Source organism: Haliotis cracherodii, unplaced genomic scaffold (genome assembly GCF_022045235.1).
Source record: "Haliotis cracherodii isolate W230 unplaced genomic scaffold, xgHalCrac1.p SCAF_14, whole genome shotgun sequence".
Taxonomy (NCBI): domain Eukaryota; kingdom Metazoa; phylum Mollusca; class Gastropoda; order Lepetellida; family Haliotidae; genus Haliotis; species Haliotis cracherodii.
The window spans coordinates 22,179,576-22,193,942 of record NW_027266269.1 but is presented as its reverse complement, the minus strand read 5'-3'; the positions used below and the strand labels follow the sequence as shown (position 1 = coordinate 22,193,942).

Genomic DNA, 14,367 nt, shown 5'->3' with positions numbered 1-14,367 from the left:
CAGACGTTGTTTAAAGCAGACGATGTTTAAAGCAGACGAATGAATGATTAAATGCAGAAAGGGTTGTAGTTTCCTGAACATATATCGATTGTCTCTGAAACTGATAGTGCTCCGATAACGGAGTCTGGAGAGAGGAAATCGTTCTCTGTATTGGCATAGGGTTCGAGGATGATTTAATCGTCTCCTGTGAATGGAAATGGCAAAGAGTAAAGCAATGTTTTGTTTCATTTATGTCAAACTAACGATCTAGTTGGAACCTTCATGAACACATATGTGTTCTGGATCTAATTCAGTTCACCTCGAGCCAGAACGTTGTCATTTCGAATTCTGTATGTACGGGTCATTTTGTCGGGAAACAAATATTATTTTGTGATTTGCGAAAACGACAACAGCTTCACCGGATTTTCCTACAGCTGTGAAATACTCATTTCAGTTTAACTTTGATAATATTTCCGGTGTAAAGGAACTCATATAATATTTAGTCTCTGATATGAAAATATTTTAAGATTCTATTTCTTAAAACATCTGTTATCATATAAGGAAAGGGGTGCAGATAACCTCTTTATTATCAGGGACTGACGAAAACTAGCCCTCCAAAGCGTTACATGAAATGGAAGTTTCGAACACTATTCATTTAGGGTCTGTGTGAAAGATAAAAGAAATAGAACTAGGCTGATGGTGTAGTCTTGTAGTCAAGGCGTTCGCTCGTCACGCCGAAGACCCGGGTTCGATTCCCCACATGAGTACAATATTTGATGCAAATTCATGGTATCCATCGCCGTGATATTGCGGGAATATTGCCAAACGCGTCGTAAAACCATACTCACTCACACACTCTCACTAAATCAGCTAGAACTGAGAAGGTTTGAGAATGGAACGGGGAGAATGTTGTATTAAACATGTGTATGCGCTCTGGGGTATGTAAGAGAGACAATCTGGCTCCTCTCGTCTTCACGACTCGTCTTGTGTGGAAACTCTCAACACACGTGTAAATGTTACTGGTACATGACTCACAGAACACATTACATGGATGCAGATACAGTTGTTTGTCTGAATCACTAGACGGTGATGCACGCGTTAGTGTACGTGTTGTACTGTGATGAGATAACGCGGCCCGCGCTGCTTCTTTCGCTGGAAGCGAATACATACCACACTTTTAAGAAGGTTATGTTTCAGCTTTCCATGATACGCAAAAATGATTCTCATTTGTCAAGTGTACGGTTAAGTATGTCTGACATATCTGATTATCCCATATCAAAAGTTGAGTAAAACGCATACGCACGTACACACGGAAGAGTAGTGTAGATGGCCATGGGTTGTTTTCTAGCATATGGTATACAACTCAAAAGACGTTAATTGAAATACCAATAAAATCAATGTAAACTTTAATCACATTTTGTGTCAAGGCATATTGAAGGGTTGATCGATGTGAGGATTCACTGAATTACGTAATCCACTGTTTCAGTCCTTGACCCGCAAAGAACAGTATGACCTTTCCATGTTTACCATAATGAGGCGTTAGTCGTATAATTCTAAAACAAGGCCCGTCGTTTTTACAGGTACTAGGTCAGAGATCTTTGCTCTTTAATTGTCGGGCTTTTGTCCCACATCGTCCACAAGCTTACACGCCGTGATATAGCTGGAATACTGTTCAAAGCAGCGTTAAACCCAACTCACTCACTCTTTTAGTTGGTTGGTTGTTTTACGCCGCACTCAGCAATATTCCAGCTATATGACGGCGGTCTGTACATAATTGTGTCTGGATCCGACAATCCAGTGATTGACATCATGAACATCGATCCACGCAATTGGGATCGATGACATGCATCAACCAAGTCCGCGAGCCTGACCACCCGATCCCGTTAGTCGCCTCTTATAACAAGCATAGTCGCCTTTTACGGCAAGCATGGGTTGCTGAAGACCTGTTCTACCCCGGATCTTCACGGGTCCATTCTTTTAGTGAACAAGTTTGACAGAAATACACATTTCTATCCTTTTGGACACGACCTGGTTTTTGTCAATAGAAGGCAGTTAGAGCATAAAATTAATATGACCATTGCCCTGTTCCACAAAGCGATCGTAGCGCAAAGACGATCGTAACTCCCATACTTTAACACGGACATACGACAGTCGTAGCGCTATCATCACTTCGTGGAACGGGGCCATAACAGTAGCGTTTGTGCTTTTTTTTATCAACTCGGCACAAGTGTTACCCAAACAATCGCATTTCAAGCTACCTGTCGCGACAAAGATGAACAACAGCGCCAAGCTAATTAGAAATCAAACAATGCTAATTGATGACACAGTGGTAATTAGTCCGTCCCGTAGCCAGCGGCTGACCTACTGATCGGCTTAGCTGCACAGACAGGCGAGTTAAGACGACATTGACAATGTTGTCTTTGTAAACAACGCAGCGTTCAGTCATACTTACTGGCAAGGTGTATTTAACATGGGAGGGGTGCTGACTCAGAGCTTAAGAAGATACAGCGGTCTCAGGAGCCGGAGTTGGTCACAGGTGAGCGTATGTACAGAACTGTAACACTCCTCTCTTAATGGTGGATGAATTTACTGGAATATACGCAATTCGAGAAGTAATGTTTTAAAGTAGTTTTGGTATCATGTGTCATATTTGATTGGATCCCGTGTTTTTCAGGTGACATTCTATGTAATTTATTATTTTGACTTTTACCACATGTTACCGTGTTTGTTCAGGTGAACACTTGACTTGCCTTTGCATGTGTTTGTTACTGATGTCACCTTTCCCGAACACCTTGTATCATCATATTTGACAGTCATGCTTATGCTATGGGCGGAATCGTACACTGGAATATTGTTTCTTATGATTAGGGGGCGGTGGGGTAGCATATTTGTTAAAGCATTCACTCGTCACGCGGAAGACCCGGGTTCGATTCTCCACATGGGTACAATGTGTGAAGCCCATTTCACGCGCCCAACGCCGTGATATTGCTGGAATGTTGCTAAAAGCGGCGCAAAACCATACTCAGCCACCCATGATAAGGGAAATGGTTCTATCCCTATGTATATGTTAGATGTTTAAAACATAAAAAAACCTTTGTTTGTACATATCTGTCATAACAACGTCTTTAATGTTTGTAATAGATTCAGATTGATTTTATTTTTCAACACCACTAACGATGGTACAAGAGTGAGTGAGTGAGTGAGTTGGGTTTAACGCCGCTTTTAACAGTATTCCAGTTATATCACGGCGTGTCAGCTTAATGTGGGAGGAAAGCCCGAAGTGATGCAGGTAACAGACGTTTACCACTTCAGTGAAACCCACGAGCACGGGTATGGTGCTGACAAACCTAGAAACATAATTGGGGCGAACCGGGATTCGGTCCCACAATCATAGGTTTCTGGCCTCAGACGACTGGGCAACCCGTGCCACCCGTGGTACAAGTGCAACATATTAAATTCTATACTATAAGCATCATAAATTGTGATAGGTGTTTCCGATTCTTATTTTTTGTTGTTGATAAAAAGCGAAATAAATGTGACAACGAATTGTATTGATAAGGACGTATAAAAGTCGATCTTGGTGAAGAGCTTCACATATGAAAAATCTTCTAAATTTTAATTGCGCAATTTACATAATCAATGTTCCCTTGACATATTCTTCCATCTGTCGGTTTAAATAGGTAAGTTATGATTTCATGTTTTAAAAAAATATTTTAAATGTTGGTAGATGAAGTCTTTGTCGTGTCGTGACGACGTGTCTTGGTACATTCATCCCACTCTGTGTGAACATCACCCGATGAGGCGGCAAGAAAGTTTAACCGGGCACGTTGTTATCCATAAGCCACAAGTCTTCATTGTGTGTCATGTGGCGTGGTGTAATGTGGGTTAGCCTCGCGGTCAAGATTACTGCACTTGTAGAGGTGTGTGTGTGGTCTGTCTGTCCGTCTGTCTGTGTCGGTGTCGGTGTCTGTGTGATTATTACAATGCCGGTGTATAGCGATGTGTGTGTGAGGGTGTGTGTTTGTGTGCGTGCGTGCGTGCGTGCGTGTGTGTGTGTGTGTGTGTGTGTGTGTGTGTGTGTGTGTGTGGATTATTACAATTCCGGTTTCACAGTGCCAGCCCACTGAGATACCATGCCGCAGATTAACATGGATACCCAACTCAGTATACTGACTCAGAGACGACCGGGCAGGGTAACAACAAGTACCATCTTTTAACATCTATTGGTATGACGCGTTCAGGACATCGAACCTTCCATTCCCCGGGCAGACGCTCTGTCCACTAGAGCACGTGTCATGTTACTGCATGTGGTTGTTCTAAGACATACATTCGTGACAGACACGTACGTACGTACAGTGGTCACATTACTATGTCATATATCGTTCACTCGAGAACAGACCCGTGAAGATCCGTGGTAGAATAGGTCTTTAACAACCCATGCCTGCCGTAAAAGGCGACTATGCTTGTCATAAGAGACGCCTAATGGGATCAGGTGGTCAGGCTCACTGACTTGGTTGATACATTTCATCGAATCCCAATTACATGGATCGAGTTCATGATGTCAGTTACTGAATTGTCTGGTCCGGACTCGATTATTTACAGACCGTCGTCATACAGCTGGAATATTGCTGAATGCGGCGTTAAACAACAAACCAATAAACAATAAACACCCGAGAACAAACAACTCATGTTGAAATGAATTGTTTTACGTCCAGTGACAGGTTATATTTAAATTCCGTCTGTACATTCTGAACCTGTCGACCGCCCCATGGTCTCGTGGTGGGGCGTCCGCCCGGAGAGCGGAAGGAAGTCAGGGGTACGATCCCAAAAGACGTTAAAAGAATATACTTCTTGCGACCACGCTCGACATAAAGGGGATAAAACAAGGACTGGTCGGCTGGGTGTCAGTTTGTGTCTGAGTGGGGTATTCATGTCAAACTCTTTTACGTGGCATGGTATCTCGGTGGGCTAGCGCTATAAAATCGGCACTAAAGTGTCAACTTTAGCATCCACTGTCATATGACGGATCACATCCTCATCTACATGTATATCCTTTCAATAATGATCAATTAGTGATGACGTCAGGGGCTCGCGAAAAGGTCAGCGTATCCTGCCCCACCGAAGGCACTCGTGCCCATGCAAATGCAAGTCAATGCTTCAACCATTATGCTACCCTACCGCCCCCTTATCATAATAAATCTCTATTAAAACCATATTCCAGTGTACGATTCCGACTATAGCATAACCATGACTGTCAAATAGCATGATACAAGGTGTTCGCGAAAGGTGGCATCAGTAACAAACACATGCAAAGGCAAGTCAAGTGTTCACCTGAAAAATACACGGGAGCATATGGTAAAAGTCTATAGGGAATTGCATCGGACAACGTTTTGTCACCGATTCGACATTTTTCACTAATTCGTCCCCAAATATCACGAGTCCTTTCTTCATAACATTTAATTGAGTATTCTACTTCCTTTTTGACGACGGGCGGTCGGGTAGCCTAGTGGTTAAAGCGTTCGCTCGTCACGCCGAAGACCCGAGTTCGATTCCCGACATGGGTACAATGTGTGAAGCAAACGCTATTCGATTATCCAGTTGAGATATATGCACTGGATAATCGAAACTAACAAACACGTAATATTTGTCATTTTTACGCTACGACCCGTTTTCTCTTCAATTATTGGGACGGTTGGGTAGTCTAATGACTAAAGAATTCGCCAAAGACCCGGGTTCGAATCCCCTTTCTGGTGCTGCCTGCCATGGTATTGCTTAAATATTACTAAACGCGGCGTAAAAACACACGTCTTCAATTAGCCCCTATTTTATGGTATGATTACGAGATCCCTGAAATTGACCGAGTTGGTTTTGTAAAACTTGATAAATAACAGAAGCAAATTTACTAGGCCTTGTCTTTAAATCCGCTAATGCCAGTGCCATCCTCGATCAGTCAACAACAATACAGCGATCTAGACAAATATCACAAAACAAGCATCATCGTTGATACACCTCAATTGGCTCACGTTACAAGGGATGTAAACAAATTGAGGCAAACATGTGCCCGAATATTCAGAACTCTTTCGGACGGAGGGAGCCCTTTAGAAGATCGTGCCAAGAATTCGAGGCATGTTTGCTCTGCGAATGCATCTACTCCAGGAATGAAGGGACGAATTGTCTGTGTGGAGTTTGACAACTTTGTCTACTTTAGTGGGATTAATACCAGACGAGCACCTGTTCTCGAATGTTAGCGGTCAGACGTGCTAGCACCAAGACAACCAGATAAGTGATGAATCGAGGGCTGGAAAAGGTTGCGTCATCCCTAGCTGCAAAATGTACCAGCGACCAGTTGTTGTGGATATGAGATAGTGAAAACTGAGCAGTAATAATCGTAGAAGTCTGTCTAACAGTCCCTGAACCATATTTTATTTCCTTTCCGCCCGGCCCTACTGTAATGCTATTGCTCGAAATGAAGCAAGTCTAGATTGTCCACAGGTTCATTAGGGCTTCTTTACAATTTAAATGTAGATGCATGCTTCTATCAAAATGATATAATTTTATTCTTATAAAGGGTATTTGTTAGACTGACATTAAGTCCCAGAAATCGAGTTCTCTTATTTAAAAATCTATAATCACTAAATATAAATAAAATCCAAACTGGAGCCCAGAACAAGCCTTAATTTCAGCCTAGAGCTGAGGCAATCTAGACTTGCTAAATCATTCTAGACTTGAGTTGGACTTCATTTTTTTTATCCCTGTTCTGAAAAACGGAGATCAGCATGTCCGTCCGTCCGTCCGTCCGTCCATTATGTTTCTAGGTTCGTCAGCACCATACCAGTGCTCGTGGGTTTCACTGAAGTGGTAAACGTCTGAGACCTGCATCAATTGGGGCTTTCCTCCCACATTAAGCTGACACGCCGTCATATAACTGGAATACTGTTAAAAGCGGCGTTATACCCAACTCACTCACTCAATATTACTGCAGAGAACTGTAACGTGTCTTTCTGAATGACCTTGTATGCCCTGCCCACTATTGTGAGAATACCCACACCCATAGAGATTCTGGGAAAGAATCTAGGTCCCAAACAACCTATGCTAGTCCTAAAAGGCGACGAAATGTATCAGGTGGTCAGACTCGCTAACTTGGTTGATGTACATAAATACTGTAGATCGATGCTCATGATGCCAATCACTGGATTGTTTGGTCCAGACGTGAGTATTTACAGACCACCTTCATATAGCTGAAATATTTCTGAGTGGATGTTAAACAACAAACAAACAAAATGAATTCTGTTGTGACCACCAATCTAGTGTTGTCATGACAACCCATAAACTTCAGGCACTAAATGATCAGGTTTAAGCTCTCGCTCAATATCAATGTTTGAGGACACTGTGGACCAGCAACACGCACCTGCCAGGCATAAAGATGTCTTGTTATGGTCAGTGTTGTGATAATAAAAGTCTGGGTTGTTATTGTGCTTGACAAGGTGAAGAAGCCTTAACAGCTAATTGGTTTGATCATAAAACACTTGTGTAAACAAGGCATGGCGGCAGCTTCAGGATGATGTCGGGTGAGTAGTCCGTCTCCCAGACCTGAGAGAATAAATTACAAAATAAACCCAACTCAAGTCTAGAATGTTTGCCTCAGCTCCAGTGCATTGTTCGGGGCTCCATTTTGATTTGATTTTGATTTTGTAGATACATATTTCTGAATAATGTAACTTTTTTTATCTGGGACTAAATGATAGGAGTTTTTTTCATTATTTTAAAGATATCTATTTTTGAAAAAAAAATCAAAAGAATTCTGGGACTAAATCATAGGATTTGATTTGATTGTGTAGATATATAGTTTTGAATAAGATAAAAAAAAATCTAAGATTAAGTGACAGGATTTTATTTTTTTATTTTTTAGATATACATTGTTATAATGAGTTCTAAATGATAGTGTAGGCAGTGGGTAGCCTAGTGGTTAAAGTGTTCGGTTTGTCAGACTGAAGTCGGGGTTCGATTTCCCACCTGGGTACAATGTGTGAAGCCCCTCTGGTGTCCACCTCCGTGATATTGCTGGAATATTGCTAAAAGTGACGTAAAACAATACTCACCCATGTTTTAAATACCGCTTAATTTTGGTTTTCTTGGCCATACAATGGTTATATTGGATATATGTGTATATCATTGAATATATATGTATGTCATAATGGATATATACGTATGCCATATTGCCATATGTGTATATCATATTTGACATATATGTAAAACGGTTGTCAGGGATATTGGTCAGAAACTGATGGTTATTTGTTGTTTCCATGGTTCAATGACCTTGCCAGCTGACAAGGTCAAAGTTTGTTTTCTTTAATAACAGTGAGTGAATTGGATTTTATGCTTCAGTTAACAAATATGCTGTATTTCATAGTTGACCTGTGATTGGTCCTGACAAGACAAACTGGCAATTGGTCTTTCTGCACTCAGCCTTGTTTAAGATGATGTCCGTCAGATCATGGAAATAACATCATAAATGTAGGGGATTTCTCTGATTGTAATCATTGCTTGTTAAAAGAAACATAGTGATGGATGAAAAAGTATGTTTTGTAATGTGTTTCACGTGTCATTATTAATAAGTGTGTCCTGTAGAATTTGGCAGTACGTGTGGCACAGTAGTCTGTGCAGAGTTGTGTCCCTTTGGCACGCCAGAAACCTATGATCGTGGGTTCGAATCTCGGTTCGCCCCAATCAACGTGGATTTCACCAAAGCGGTAAATGTCTGAGACCTGCATCACTTCAGGCTTCCCCCCCACACCAAGCCGACAGGCCATGATATAACTGGAATAAGCGGCGCCTTACATCATTGTATCCTTCCCAAGTATTGACTGATAACGAATGAAACAATTCACTTGATGAATAATATCATTACGTATATCAAACCCGCATGTTATATTTTAATCCCACCCATCCTCAATTAATGTACACAGTGCCTTGATGTAAAAATATAACATACAAAATAGAATGCCTCATATTTTTAAAACATCTAAATATTAATTTATTGTGGCCTTATTAATATTTCCAATTTAAAATATATTAATGTGAAAGAAGAATCGGGTGTTCTTAACTTCTATTCAGTAGTATATGCTTCAACTTTTGACAGGGATAATGTGATATTTCTTACTGTTACAAAGCTGAACACATTGAATGTTATATAAATTACTTATTATTTGTAATGACCCTGAGAATGAGTCCGTTCCAAGGCATTGTAGGAGCGGTCGGTAGCCTAGTGGTTAAAGCGTTCGCTTGTCACGCTGAAGACCCGGGATCGATTCCTGACATGGGTACAATGTGTGAAGCCCATTTCTGGTGTTCCCCGCCATGATATTGCTGGAATATTGCTAAAAGCGGCGTAAAGCCATATTCACTCACTGACTCCAAGGCATTGTATGTTGTGTTACATCTTCCAGGGAGCAGTCACATCACAGAGCTACATAAGTCCCAGTCAGTGCCTGTTGGACACTCGGGATAACCCTATCAAACGTTGAGTGGTATATCTGCTTTTGTGTCAAGCTGGCCTTGTCGGTCTTGCTTTTGCATGCCTTTCTACAGTCGACTGAAATTTGACATTCCGGGAATATTTTGTAATCCTTTTCAGATATTATTTTTTCATTTTTCGTAATAAGGTAAGATGATATGTTACAAGAATGCTTAAAAATTGAAAAAGGCCAAATATTTGTGTTCCGGGAACTTGCATTGAGACATGGGTCGGAATTTAAGGTCATCACTTTAGTTTTTCATCTCAGAAACTGTTATGACGTCAGAGTTAATTCTCAGTTGATTTCAGAAAAATGCCACTAGTTTTTGGAAAATATCATTCAACCTGACAACTCCTTATCGTGTACAGTCGAAGGGGGTCAAAAGTTCCTGGGGAGTTTTTATGTTGTAATAGCAGCTGGTGTGACGAGATAAGACATAACTGCAAAGATAACAGCTTCAGACTACTCACAGATAACGCAAGGCTAATTCCAGGGCCATACATTCTGGTAATATGGACGCTCATGTCATTTAAAGTATCCTTGTTTTATTTATCAATTAGAATCTGACATTTAGCAAAAGTAGGGTATGTTTAGCAGATGGCATGTCTGTTTTGTGTGTGCGTGCGTGCGTGCGTGCGTGCGTATGTGCGTGTTCACTCCAAATAACTTTGTAGGCTGATTCTGGGTCTGATATACTTTATGTGAAATGTGTGTTTTAGAGTAGAAAGAACTTTTTTAATGTGTCACGCCACCAGGACCAACATACATATTTCAATGCATTATAAAGTGCTCTCAGCCAAAATAATATTCATTATAAATAAATAAATAAATAAATAAATAAATAAATGAATAAATGTTATGGCATAAGACGTCCTTATTAATGATGATTATTATGTGATGATAAAGAAGATGAAGATAATAATGATAATGATATGATTATTATGAAGATGATGGTGATGAAGATGCTGTGTGATGATGATGATATGATGACGATGATGATGACCATGTGATGATGATGATGATAATGAAGATGATGATGAAAATGATGATATGATGATGTGATGATGATGATGTGATGGTAATGTAATGAAGACGATGATGTGATGATGATGATGATGATGATGATGATAATGAAGATGGTGATGTGATGATGATAATGAAGATGATGTGATGATGACAGTGATGTGATGATACTGAAGAAGATGATGATGATGATGGTGATGATTATGACAGTGATGATGATGATGAACATCATCATCATCATCATCATCATCATCATCATTATTCAAAAGATATAAAAAAATTAAATGATTTCTACAAGATAACAAGAGAAATGCTAAATATATAGTCAATTGTAAGGTTGAAAGAGGCGTGTCTTCAGTCCTGACTTGAAAGATGGCCGAGTGGGAGATAATGAGGCTGGGACTTGAAGAGTCTGAGTTCTGTAGGGAAGCAGCTGCAGATTGGGAAGATCAAGAGCCAGAAGACTCGAGTTTGTGAGAGTGGATGATGAGTAGGAGCTGGCCACTTGATCGAAGTGCTCGGACAGGTCAGATCTTGGAAATAAGGGGAGCTGTTCCATGAATACATTGATAAGTCTTGAAGAGCCTGAAGTTGAGCCAGTGAAGAGAACAAAGTGTAGGAGAAATGAGATGTATGGGAGACGCTACACAACAAGCCAAGTCTGACACTGGTGGTCCTGCATCATCACTGTGGATTTATGTATAAATACATTGTACATTGTATATGTTATTGTATACTAAAAGCCTAGGCAAGTCTAGATCAAACTAAACCAAGTCTAGTTTCCTTGATTTCACATATGAAATATATTATATATATATATATATATATATATATATATATATATATATATATATATATATATATATATATATACACACACATATATATACTAAACCAAGTCTAGTTTCCTTGATTTCACATATGAAATATATTATATATATATATATATATATATATATATATATATATATATATATATATATATGTTTATACACTTTGAATGAAAATAATATGCAATATTTGTATATATAATGTACATTATGTATATCTACCTTTCATGTTCATAGTTATATTTATTCCTTATGTAGATAGTTTGTACCCTGCCCTACGAGGGGGTTCTGTACAATAAATATTCTTGATTCTTGATATGAAAACAGCAGAAGAGGAAAGGTTCTTTTGAAGAAAAACAACGATTATTTCAAAGAAATGTTTTCATAGACTAAGTGTTAGTCTAGAACATGGTAATATCGCCGCTTGTTTTAATCTTGAAAGAACATATTAATATAATAACCTCTATATTTACAGAAATAAAAAGTCTGTTATACATTTTATAAACTTTTAGCTGGGAAAGGTGTTCTAAGTATTAGGAAGGGAAGCATTTATGCTACAAGATGTTCGCAATTGTAGTTGAGTCGACACACAAGAAGGCGAGATGAGTTTCTGTGATATTGCTGCTTGTTTTAACCATGAAAACACAGTGTTATCTGATGGGACGGCTATTTTCAGTGTCGTTTCATTTGAACCGGACAACCATATGGTAAATGATTGGGTCTAGGGTATTTGTCATAAAAAATGGAAACACAGTACCCTGGATAATCGAGGAGTATGATGATGTGATGATAATGTGATGATGATGTGATGATGGTGATGGTGGTGGTGATGATGATGATGATGATGTGTTGATGGTGATGTGATGATATGATTATTATGTGATGATCAATGATGATTATGATGTGAAGATGATGATGTGATGACGATGATGATGTGATGACAGTTATGATGATTATGATGTGATGATGAAAAAAAATATTGTCATTTTTCATTTTGTGAATAATACATTTTCTGTTTCTATTTCCCAGATGAAGGACGTTGAAAGCGCCCTCTGCTACAATACACCGACAAGTAGAATATAGGTGAACAAAACTCTCAACGAAACCAGGAAGTGAAACAAGACACACCAGAAACACACAAGCTGGACAAAGTCGAACAGCTGACAGAAGAAGAAGGGATATAGGCTCCGTACAGAGCATTTTAGGAATCTGTGGTGTGAAGAGTTCATTTGGAAATACATTCCAGCAAGTACAGACTTAATTTGTGTGTTAAAGGATCGCAAGTTTGGAAAGTTTAGACAACCGATATCAGTTGTACAAGAGATAGAAGTATTTCAGCTTCATTTTGGTAACTCCACAAGAATCTGAAATGTTTGGCAGATAACGGCTCTGTGATACAAATTTTGGAAAAGAAGGAATTCAAATTGTGCAAGTATTGGCACCAGAAAAGGTTACCGCCAACTCAGTGTATAACTGCTCCAGCTTTTGTACAGTATCAGAGTATATCTCAGCATCTGTTCCAAGACCTGTTATCAGGAATCAGAAAAAATAGCAATCCCTTAATGATCTATCTGATGAACAATCAACAGAAAGAATCAGACCCAAATTAGTCCAATAGAGTGCCTTTTGTAGTGACCTTTCATTGCAGCGTGTGTTAACAAGAGTTCAAGGTCACATCTTCCAATTGGCACCTGTGGCGTGAAGGTGAAGGTCAAGTGTCTGAGATGGAGACTCTAATATAAGTACTTGATGCTTGATAGAAACTACGTTCAATCAATGATCACAGTCTTCCAAGGATCACTTTGATCTGGATGACCTTGAAAGCAAAGGAAACTTGAACCAGAACAACAGACACAATAATATTCACCATCACAAAACTGGAACCATTCCTCATTCCAAAAGTGCTACCTCACTTCAAAGGCCGTTTTTCTGGTTCTTATTCCAATTTTGTGATATGAACATCTGTGCATTGTGCAAAGTGTGCCTTTACTGCAGCAGAATTTATTATTTTTCAAATTCACAAAACCATTCCTCTCAGCACTGACTTCCTTGGAACCGTTTTGGTCAGCATCAGGAATACTTTTAGGATTATCCAATCAAAATGTGTTACGTCATCATCACCTGTTGGTCGTTGCTATGGACACTGTTGTCTATAGCGACCTTCATGTTGGTTGTGACTTCAGTCATGTCGCCCAATTGGCTGATAGGGGCGCCACAAAAAATTGGACTGGAGTCCATCTATGATAATATCACAGGTGTTGATCCCGATCAGATGTTTAAGCCTACAGTTGGGATGTTCAATCGCTGTACCCGATTACATCGTTTTGAGCTGATTGACACAAGAGACACGTGTGCGACGTTTGTGACAGGGTATGGAATGCCTGACAGTGAGTTCCCCAACACGTGGAAGGCAGCACTATTCTTCTTCTGTATTGGCGCCATAATGTTGCTGTTTGCTACAGTTACCTCCGTCATCAGCATCTGTAACAGGTCCCTGTGTGGGAAGAGCATCTTCACTGTGTCAGGGCTTATTCAGAGCATTGCAGGTGAGTTGTCTCCCTTTAGTATGAAGAAATTTCAAATTGGGTTTGCCATATTTTGATTGTAGATATATGATGTTTTAGCAAAATGTAATGTCGAGTTGAAAATATATTTATTTTATTTCATTTGCACACACACACACCACACCACACCACATATACATACACACACATTACACACATTACACACACATACACGCAAACACACACTCACTCTCACATGTACAACCACACACCACACCATACACACTCACATCACACCATATATACACACATTCTCACACACACAACCACACACACACACACCACACCACACATACAACCTTACACACACATCACACTCACACACCACATACAACCACACACACCCCACGTACACACACACACACACACATCGCACTTGCACATACAACCACATACACCATACACACTACACACACATCCACACCACATACTACACACACATACACACTCATATCA

At 39.8% G+C, this 14,367-nt stretch overlaps 1 protein-coding gene across 3 annotated transcripts in view; it reads left to right on the top strand.

Moving 5' to 3' along the window:
• LOC139461092 (LHFPL tetraspan subfamily member 2a protein-like) overlaps positions 1-14,367 on the top strand; it is a 47,093-nt gene that overhangs the window by 16,515 nt on the left and 16,211 nt on the right. For all 3 annotated transcript variants that reach the window (XM_071242621.1, XM_071242620.1, XM_071242619.1), the window contains one exon: positions 12,377-13,893. In XM_071242621.1, coding sequence (XP_071098722.1) covers positions 13,449-13,893 — 445 coding nt within the window. In that variant the 5' untranslated portion in view covers positions 12,377-13,448. The remainder of the gene's footprint in view (positions 1-12,376; positions 13,894-14,367) is intronic.